The 10,168-nt window shown below is 26.2% G+C and overlaps 2 protein-coding genes across 5 annotated transcripts in view; one reads left to right on the top strand and one right to left on the bottom strand.

Moving 5' to 3' along the window:
* LOC102672813 (twisted gastrulation protein homolog 1-A-like) overlaps positions 1-4,400 on the top strand; it is an 8,436-nt gene extending 4,036 nt beyond the window's left edge. Inside the window, exons 1-4 of one of the 3 annotated variants that reach the window (XM_006619809.2) lie at positions 1,930-2,388; positions 2,458-2,686; positions 2,772-2,972; positions 3,248-4,400. In XM_006619809.2, coding sequence (XP_006619872.1) covers positions 2,464-2,686; positions 2,772-2,972; positions 3,248-3,555 — 732 coding nt within the window. In that variant the 5' untranslated portion in view covers positions 1,930-2,388; positions 2,458-2,463 and the 3' untranslated portion in view covers positions 3,556-4,400. Of the gene's footprint in view, positions 1-1,928; positions 2,687-2,771; positions 2,973-3,247 lie in introns of those variants that run through there. The other 2 variants (XM_006619808.2, XM_006619807.2) reach the window with 2 other exon arrangements.
* Positions 4,327-10,168, bottom strand: part of LOC102673117 — a 12,934-nt gene continuing 7,092 nt past the window's right edge. The window contains exons 1-10 of one of the 2 annotated variants that reach the window (XM_006619810.2): positions 7,282-7,573; positions 6,872-6,992; positions 6,585-6,806; positions 6,404-6,479; positions 6,152-6,330; positions 5,819-6,074; positions 5,494-5,724; positions 5,340-5,420; positions 5,181-5,278; positions 4,327-5,041 (exon numbers count right to left, since the gene is read on the bottom strand). In XM_006619810.2, coding sequence (XP_006619873.1) covers positions 4,937-5,041; positions 5,181-5,278; positions 5,340-5,420; positions 5,494-5,724; positions 5,819-6,074; positions 6,152-6,330; positions 6,404-6,479; positions 6,585-6,806; positions 6,872-6,973 — 1,350 coding nt within the window. In that variant the 5' untranslated portion in view covers positions 6,974-6,992; positions 7,282-7,573 and the 3' untranslated portion in view covers positions 4,327-4,936. Of the gene's footprint in view, positions 5,042-5,180; positions 5,279-5,339; positions 5,421-5,493; positions 5,725-5,818; positions 6,075-6,151; positions 6,331-6,403; positions 6,480-6,584; positions 6,807-6,871; positions 6,993-7,281; positions 7,574-10,168 lie in introns of those variants that run through there. The other variant, XM_031512462.1, reaches the window with a different exon arrangement.

Genomic DNA, 10,168 nt, shown 5'->3' with positions numbered 1-10,168 from the left:
TTATAAAAAAAAATAAATTATAACAAATTATAATTATAAAAATATTAATATCTTATAAAAATATATTATAATATATCTTGTGAATAAAAATTCCAAAAATTATGATAAAGACTATTAATTTCAATAGATATTTAACACAAAAAAATTGGAAAATATTATAATTAAAACAAAATTAAAATAAAATTCACAAACAAGATCGATAAAACAAAAAATTATTTTATTTACATTTATATAATTTAAGTTTTATATTTTCTATAAAAGTTTGTAAATTAATAATTTTTTTATTTGTGAAATTCCAGAATGCATTTTGATTTTAAAATATTCCTCATTATACTATTTTTTGTCAAAACAACTTTTTAATTATAATGTGAAAATTAATACTTAAATATTCATTATACTATTATATTTAAATATTTAAAATATAAATTTTATAATAATATTATATAATTTTATATATAATTAATATTTTCTTATTTCTAGAAAATTTATTTCTTTCTATATTTTTTTGAATTTTAAAATTTGTTTCTTTAAAAATCTATTTTTTTACATTATTATTATTTAAAACAACAAAATATCTGATAAGTAAATCATTTGAGAATAATTTATTTGTGAAATAAAATTTTAGAATTGTTTAGTAATCTTTTATATATAATATGAACTATTGTATTATAATGAGAGGCAATTAATATTCATAATGAATATTTGCATGTAAATAATATATTTTATTTTTAAAAATAACAATTCATAATAGATAAACTTCCGAGTGGAATTTCTCGAAAAATCTGTCTATGATTTACCTGCCTATCTGGAATCTTTAGTAGGTCATTCAGTTGAGTACAAAATAGAAGTTTAATGAAGTGGCACTTGTCGAAGGTAGCGAAAGATTACACAATGAAGGAAAAAATGGATAACAATTATCTGAAGGAAATCATCGTAAAATCGATTCTTTCGATATTTATTTATACTTCCTACTTGTCAAATATCAAAAGTGGGAATCCAATGAAAAATGAGGTTTTAATGTTCTTCCGATTTAATCGATTAAAAACAATCGTATCAAGCAATCGTTAACGAGAGAATTACATTCAGATATTGAATTTTAAAATCAAGTTTAAAATATTGATGCGTTTCTTTCTTCATTCAACGATGACGCAATCTTTGTTAATTGTCAAAGAATATCTTCAAGAGATATCTTGAATATAAACAAAAAAAAATTAAATGAAGTAGAGACTGGAATAATAATATCGGCAATATGTGTTGTGCGAATTAAATACTATTTTTCTCGAATCGATGCACGTGTAACAGGTCGTTGAAATGGAATTTTTTTCATCAGAAAAAACATCATAGGATGTGATTATGCAAGATATAAATAGCTATTTAATTGACACGTTCAGAAGTTATAATTACGCGTGCAAATCATTTTGCATCGAATTATCGGACATTGCGTCTTTACAATCATTTCTTTCCTCTTTCCTACCCTGCAGAATCGTGTATTAAATCAGCTTTTCAATCTTATATATATATTTTTTATATCATTTTTAGTACTATTTACTATTTCTTTTAATAATTAATAAGTGATTCATTGCATTATAATTAATATTTCTGTACTTAATAATGAACATCGAATACAGTCATTTTTAAAAGTTAAAAAATTAATTAATAAAAATGCAATAACAAATTTAAACACAGAATCAATAAATGTATATATATTCGTAGATTATGATAATAGTTTTATAATAATATTTTTCAATTTTCTTGAGTTGCTTTTTATTGTAATATTTAAATAACTTGATCTCTCTATAAAACAAGAAAAATTGAAAAAAGTTAATACTTTAAATTAAATAACAGATGTATCATGTTTTCTTTATATTCTTATAAAATATGATATTAAAAAATTATTTTAAAACAAATAAGTATTAAAAATTAGCAGTATTAAATCATACATCACAACCCCTATAAATCGCGATTAAAAGATTGAGAACCACTGTTTCACAAAGAGAGTTCCAAAAACACATGAGATTTAAAAATTTGTTCTTTCGGCACACGACCCCCTCTTAATGACATCCCTGACTCACGTTCATGAATATTCTTAATAACCTTAATCGAGCTTCATGGTCGTAATCAACGTATGCGATTCACTGTCTACCGTAGACTCGATAGCGGACGCGTGTGTTCTTGCTCCTTGCGATATGTTGTATACATCGTTAGAAGGAAGTGGCGCCAATTTATCGGCTGTTTTAATTGCTCTCGATAACCTTCTCCCGGCACACGTAAACTCGATATTCGAGTTCTTACGATATATATATATGATTATCTTAGAAGTCTGACCTCGGGCGATGTATTTTATTTTGTCTGATCGTGGCGAGATCATGTCGAGTATAAAGGAAAAAAGTTTCGTCTATCGTTGAAACCAGTTGAACGAGTGTAATATTAATGTCTGTTGATGTTATGTTTGTTCAGAACACGATGACGAGTTGGAGAAGAACGCTTATCGTGGCAATCATTGGAATCTTATTTCTGGCTGCAATCACTAAATATTCTAAAGCCTGCAACGAAGCGATCTGTGCTAGTGTCGTGAGTAAATGTATGCTCACGCAAAGTTGCAAATGCGATCTCGTTACCTGTACCTGCTGCAAGGAATGCTTTTCTTGTCTTAGTTATCTTTATGATGAATGTTGTTCGTGCGTAGGTAAGTTCTCGCATTTGTATTTTCTATGATTCACTAAATATTATAAAATAAAAAGATTTATATTTTTTAATTGTATTTTCCATAGATCTGTGCCCGAAACCAAATATTACAGATAATCCGTTGAGCAAGAAGTCTCATGTGGAGGATTTTACCGATCCGATGCCAGGTCTGTTTCAAGCGTTAACCGCAGAACCGGATCCGCACGAACGTTGGCTTACATTCACGTTTCCAGTGGATTTTGATATGTCTTTATTTACACCAAAACATGAAAATAAATATACTATGAGTATGTATTATAATTTTTCTCAAATTTCTCGTTTTTTATAAATAAATTTAACACGAAACTCAATAATTTATCTTTAAGATGTTACTCATTTAATTGTCAATTATTTCCATGTGCTTTTATAATTTTATTTATAAATATGACATTTTAAGTCAATATATGTTTATTTAAGAAATAATTTTAATCAGATATGTGTTACTTCTAAAGACAAATTCCTGAATTCTACATAATATATTTATGTAAATTTTATTACTGACGAAAATTGATATTTTTTTCAGAAACTTCTAATGAAGAAGTGCACCCATTGAAACCAAACGTAATGACGGTTAACTGCACCGTTGCATTTATGGCTCAATGTAACTCCTGGAACAAATGTCGGGCGTCTTGCCAGAGCATGGGTGCTAGTAGTTATAGATGGTTCCATGATGGTTGCTGCGAATGTATAGGAGACACTTGTATTAATTATGGAATCAATGAATCGAGATGCATACATTGTCCAATAGACAAAGAAGAAGATGATTTGAAAGATCAATATGATGATTATGGTCAAGATGAAGATGATTTAACAGAAGATGACATCGATTAATAATCATTGGTTTTCTTTTCGATCTCGTGTAACGTTTTCTCGTTAGTGGATTGTATTGAAGTTGAAGTTGTGTTAGGGTGAGTGCAATCCCGGTGACGGTTAATTATTTCAAGAACTCGATCGTAAATAGTGCCGTCATTTATTCGTGATATTCATGAATTCGATACTATATCTATGTGCAAAGACTGTGGTTTTATGATTGATTGACCATTTTATCCTTTTTAAACTTTTTAAAAATTATACAATAAATGATGAACTTAATTCCCTTCAAAAGGGATTCATTTGTTAGCAAATATAATTTAAATCATGATCAGTGAAGTTGGAAACAATTGATTGTTAACGCAGTTAATGATATCGCGTTTAAGTTTAAGTAAAGAAAACAAACAAATGTAATGGCGTTTAGAATTGACTGGTTTTATAATATGACTTTAACGGCATAGCACGTATAAGTCATTATTTTTAAATGTTAAATATGTATGTATGTAAGTAGTACGTGGTGTCATATATTTTATTTTTCTGTGCCATATGAATCAAGTTGTACACATATTAATTCATTTATTAATCCATTGACGTGTATTTGATGCGTCAATTATATCGTTCAGATAAAAACCTTTGTCCAAGTTCCTTTGATTCCTTATCCGTTTTAAAACGATTTGATAAATTTTATAGACGCCTATATTTACATAATATAAAATAATAACATATTTTAGATGATCATAAACGATTCGTTCAATTCATGTGTACATGTGAATAATCAAATCATAAAAAATATAATTTATGTATCATTTAATATTGCATTTGATTATTGCATTAGTATATGATATAAAGATACTATGTGAGATCGAGTAGGAAAATGTTCAATTTTTATTTTCCAATTCATGCAGTCATATGTAATATAAATAACAATAATAGTATAATATCGATACTGAAAATTGTAGATTTCATTAAAACTTACCACATTGAACTAAGAATGGAATTCGGAAAAATTCCATCGGAAAGATATTAACGAATAATTTTTTTCTGAAAATTATTAATAGACTAGAAAAAACAGAGCCAATATCAAATAATTATTTATAAATAAATTCCCGTAGATAATAAAAAATTTACAATCATTTTTTTATAAATTATTCTATTTTAAAGTGTAATTCACTCTTTGAATGATTATATACCGCCTTATCGCGCAATATATTTTATAAACACACTCATTCAATTCTACTTTGTATAGTGAACATTAAATATCGCGTTTTACGCGTAGATTCAATGATCACATAGATTAATTCATATACGCACTATTAACGCGCGTTATTGCATCGTGCTTATAAATATAATAAAAATTACAGCATTCGAAAAAAAGCATAAAAGTGATTTGCCAATAGCATATTTATACAGGTGGATGTTCATCTTGCGTTTCATTGCTTTCTGGCAATTTAATGAAAGGCAAATCGCTGCCGCTCCACATCGAATATAATTGAGATCTCGCGGATTCCTGAAATTATTAATATTAATAGTATAATAAAAATATTTTATAATCTATAAATAAATTGAAATTAATATATAAAAATTATGAGTAATAATAATAATAATAATAATAATAGTAATTATCTTAAACAATAATCATGCATTACCCCACCACCAGCGCTCTCGGAACCTGAACGACTATGGGCTGATATGCAAGAATCTGTTGAAGAACTGTTTTTACGTGAAGCTAGTACATCTATGGTACCTAAAAAAATCAAAATTAAACGTAATTGATTTTGTAAATTATATTCAATATATATACTCACCGAGTTCGATTTCCCTATGATCACTATGTGAATGAATGCTATCTTTGCTGTCACCGTGACTACCACTAGTTCCACTTTGTTCTACACAGTGTACAATAAATAATTTATTGCAGTAATAATGTACAAATAAATTTTAATATACATCAAATTGTACCCGAATCTCGATGTTCTCCACTATGTGCACTATGATCACTTTCTCGTTGTCCTGATTGATCAGAATGATCACTTGAATGAGAATCATGAGGCCAACATCTTGAAGTACCTACTTTTCGAGATCCTGGCCAAATAGTCGAATCATAATTTGATTCAAAATTGCACGTCGTTAATGTAACACCTGGGATATGATGATTTGTATAAGCAGGCAATTGATTCAGAGGTCTAACTCCTATATAAATATTAAAAAATAAAATATATATAAATATACTATAAATTATATGATAATTGTTATTATCATAAATAATTTTTACTTCTTGTCTTACCTGGTTTACAAGATAATAGTTGAATAGCTTCTTGTAAGCCATCTTGACTAGCCATAGCAGATGTTTTCCATATTGTATCTGGAGTAGTAGACCTACTTCTGTCTTGATGAGGTAACCTCAATCGAAATCTAATATCATGTCGTGGCCAATCTGTGATGTTTCTACAATCCCATGGCATAGACCATCTTCTCATTGTATTATCTGATGATTCACCTGACATTTCCGCAGCTGCGGTTTCGGACCATCTCCTCTGAACCTTTTATAAAAAAAAAATATGTAAAAAGAGTTGTGAAATAAATAAATAAAAAAAGAATTTTTAAGAATTAAAATTACCCGCAGAGGAAATAAAGGATATGGTAAAGGTGATCTATGACAATTTTGTACAGATTGTTGTGTTGACATAGAAGATACTAATGGTGATGAACTATACAATCTTTCAAAACATTGCTGAAGAGAAGCAATATCACATTCAGCTGTACCACTCTGAGAACAGGAGCATTCTGCCATTCCACCTAGAAGAATTATTTTGAAGAATCAATTCCAAAAATAAAAATATATTGACTAGAAATCAGTTTCAATTCTTACCTAGACATTCACAGCATGCAACACAGAACTGATATTGTAAATTTATGAATGTCATTAAATTATCTCTAAGTATATCCTGAAAATATGTTAGTCAATAAAAAAATATCAAACAAAATTTTTTTTTAGTTTTTATTTTAAGATTTGTTTCTAAAGATAAGTAAATTTATATATTTATACATACATGTTTTTCTCCTTCATTTTCTCGTGATTCATGATCTCTTAATGCAGAGATAATGTGATTTTTTACTGTAGTGCTGGCTATATATGTTGCTCTTGTAAGCTCTTCCCAACCAGCAAGACATTGTCCTGTTAATCGACATTGTGCTAATGTATTGTGAGCAGACAAAAGTGTTTGTAATGATTGAGTCAATTTTGTACCCGCTGTGCATAGGCCATTGAGCGTCTACAATAAATAACATAATTTGTTTTTGCATACTTTAATATAAGAATCATTGAAAATATACAAACCTGTAAATACACTAGCCAATTACCAAGACATTCATTTACTTCCAATTGTAATTTAGATATTTGATTATCACTAGGCTTTGGTTCTATTCCACCTTCTGCCATACTTACATTCTTCTAAAACCTGTATTTGGATTAATAAATCACCTATTAGCACAACAAAATATAAAAATATACGATTGACCTCTGTTATTAAGAATTACTTTAAAATATCACCAAAAATAATGTATAACTAACATAAAATATTTACAATAGAAATTATATTTATAATTAAGTAATAAGAATTAAGCTAGAATAATAACAAATACAATAATAATAATGTTCCAGAATGATAATTTTATTATAATAAATAAAATCTCAAAGATTGAAAATAACAATATTGTAACAGAAAATATTATAAGTTAATCACTTACATATTTTTTTCATCATATGCTGTATTCTCAATACTAGATTAATAGAGGAAATAAAAATCACAGTTTTGGCGTTGATATTGAAACACGGTTACCGGCACCATTGCTATTCGCCTCGTGCATACCTCAGCACTCGAATTGAACGATGCAAAAACCAAAGAGATTCCTGTGTATACGGTTACACTCATCTGTAGTTGTATTTTTCAACAAGACGTTTAATACGAAATATCTTGTCCAGATGCCGCCATTTGTACTCATTCGGTACGAAGAATCAAATGATCTTTTGAATTTAGTGATGCACAATCTTAATTACATTCCGAATACAACATTTATAGTTTATACTAATTTTATAATATTATTGTATTTTATCTTTTTCTATTATATTTTTACAATATATTTTTATACAAAAAATATTTTTTTATAAATAAGAAATATTGAAAATGAAAATGTAAAATTATTATATTATAAAATATGCACGAAAATAATGATAATTTATAATAATTAGTGATTAAAAATATAGAACAAAATTTTTTACTATATATATAATAAGTTCATAGAAAATATAATAAAAAATTGATTGAAAAGTTCTTTAGACATTATTGTTGTACAATAAACTTAATTTTTAGTTCAAGTTTGAACAAACAATATTGTGTTTTTAGTAAAAATTTTTTATTCATGCCAATTTGTTATCCTCTTATTATTAATATAAAAATTAATAAAAGGAATAAAAAACAAGAAAGTACTTAACTTGGTTTCAATCACTTTTTGCATAATTGAAATATTTAAATATATAATATATCATTAAATAATTCTAAATAATTATAAATGGAACGAGGTTAAATATATTTTAATTAATCACGTAATATATATATACATATTAAATACATATATCGAATTAAAATAAAATTAATAAGAAAAATCAGAACATTATCAAATTTTAATATTCATTCAATGCTAATGCTTATATATTTTTCTTTTAAATTTAATTATGTTTATACATGTTTATGATTAATTTTGATTATTTATCTTCCCTATTAATCAAATTATGTATTGTTTCGTTTATTTGAGAAATCGAGAGAAGACACGAGGCTTATCGAGGTGAAAGGGGCTCAAGCGCGTGGTGACGTAGTGTTGATACAAAAAAGAGAAAGATAGAATAGCAAATCGGAAAGAAGATAAAAGAAGGAAAAAGAGAAAGATTGAAAAGAGAGAAGAAACCGATCGTAATGGAAACGCGATCGTGCGCGAGGGACATCATGGGTAAGTGGGGAGAATGATGTGGTAAGAAAGATAGAAGGGAGGGGCTTAACGGTAAAGTCGGTATAACCTTATAGTAATGTTTTTCAATTTTTTTTTTTTTTATTACTACCCTGATGCTTGAATATACCCTTTTGCGGTTTCTCCTTACAATGGAATGTTTTCTCATGTATGAGAACCATTATTGTGATAAGTAATAGAATCTGAAAACAATGCCGTCAATTTAAATGCATGTCCAAAAATATTTATATTCCAAATTTTTTGTTATTTTTAAAAAAGATATTAATTACAAAGTAATGACTAGTCTTAAAATAGATATAATTCAAACTTTATTTTATTTTTGGTTTCTTTGTTCATTATTCTGTGGTAATGATTCACATAATTATCATTTTAAGAAAACAATATATATTAAGTAGAAAGAATTAAAAGAAAACAGTAATAAATATATATTATAATGTTTGAACGTGATTATTTAAATTTAAAAAATCATTTAAAAAATTCAATCGTAATTTTAATAAATAGGAAAAAATGTGATTATGAAAATCTGAAAATAAAAAGTAATTTGCAATTTAAAAATCCATTTAGTGGAATTCTTAGGAATAATAAAAAATGAAATAAAAAATACTTTATAACTTGTTCAGTTTTGAGATAGTATGATAATAACGTGTCAATCGTGCACGTGTCAGATACGTACAAGGAAGCAATTACTTCTAAATCAATTGTTACCCCTGCGGAATTATTCTACTAATGTGCAACTCTATGTATAACTGTATGCAAGTAAAAGTTGTAGCTGCTTGATCATGCGCAGACTGTTTTACCTTGGGAATGTATGGATATGAATATGCACAAGTAAATACATATATATATTTAGTAAAAATCCGTAGCAATCATGAACAAACTAATAATCTACTTGATCTCAAAGCAAACAATATTAAAAAATAAAGTCAATTCAATTTTCACTTAAAATCGCATAATGATCATTCGAATAATTTTCTTTCATATAATAATATAATTAAATACAAGTAACTATTAGTAATAATATTAATAATATTAATAATTTAGTTTAAAAGATTGATCAATGAAGGATTGATAGATATGATTTAATATTTTTTATTAAAAATAGAATATCAAAAATAAAAAAAGAAAATAAAATAAATATTCTTTAATAATCTTAATAGAATCTATGTAAATATTTTTTATAAAAATATCATTTTGTAAAAATCTTAAGTTTTAGATCATAAGAAAATGGAATCTTTCGTTAAAAAAAAATATTTAATATTATAATTTAACTATGTAAATTTTACTATGATATAAAATCGTGATTTTTTTTTCATTAAAATAATAATAAATGGATTATTATTTTAAGTATTAAACTTTTTATTTTAAGTAATCAAAAATTATATACAAAAATATTGTTTTCCGCTCTTTTTTTTAAATTCGCAAGTTAAATCTAATATGCAATCAATTTAAATTTAATCATATATTATCACATTTTATTACAAAAATGATTCTATTTTATTTTATTTTCATTTGTATGTAAAAATTATTTTCACAAAATAATAAAAACATAACATAAACATAAAAAATTACACTTCGATACAACAGTGAAACAAAATCTAAATTACTATAATAC

The sequence above is a fragment of the Apis dorsata genome, unplaced genomic scaffold (genome assembly GCF_000469605.1).
Source record: "Apis dorsata unplaced genomic scaffold, Apis dorsata 1.3 scaffold_444, whole genome shotgun sequence".
Taxonomy (NCBI): Eukaryota; Metazoa; Arthropoda; class Insecta; order Hymenoptera; family Apidae; genus Apis; species Apis dorsata.
This window is presented reverse-complemented; position numbering and strand designations above follow the sequence as displayed.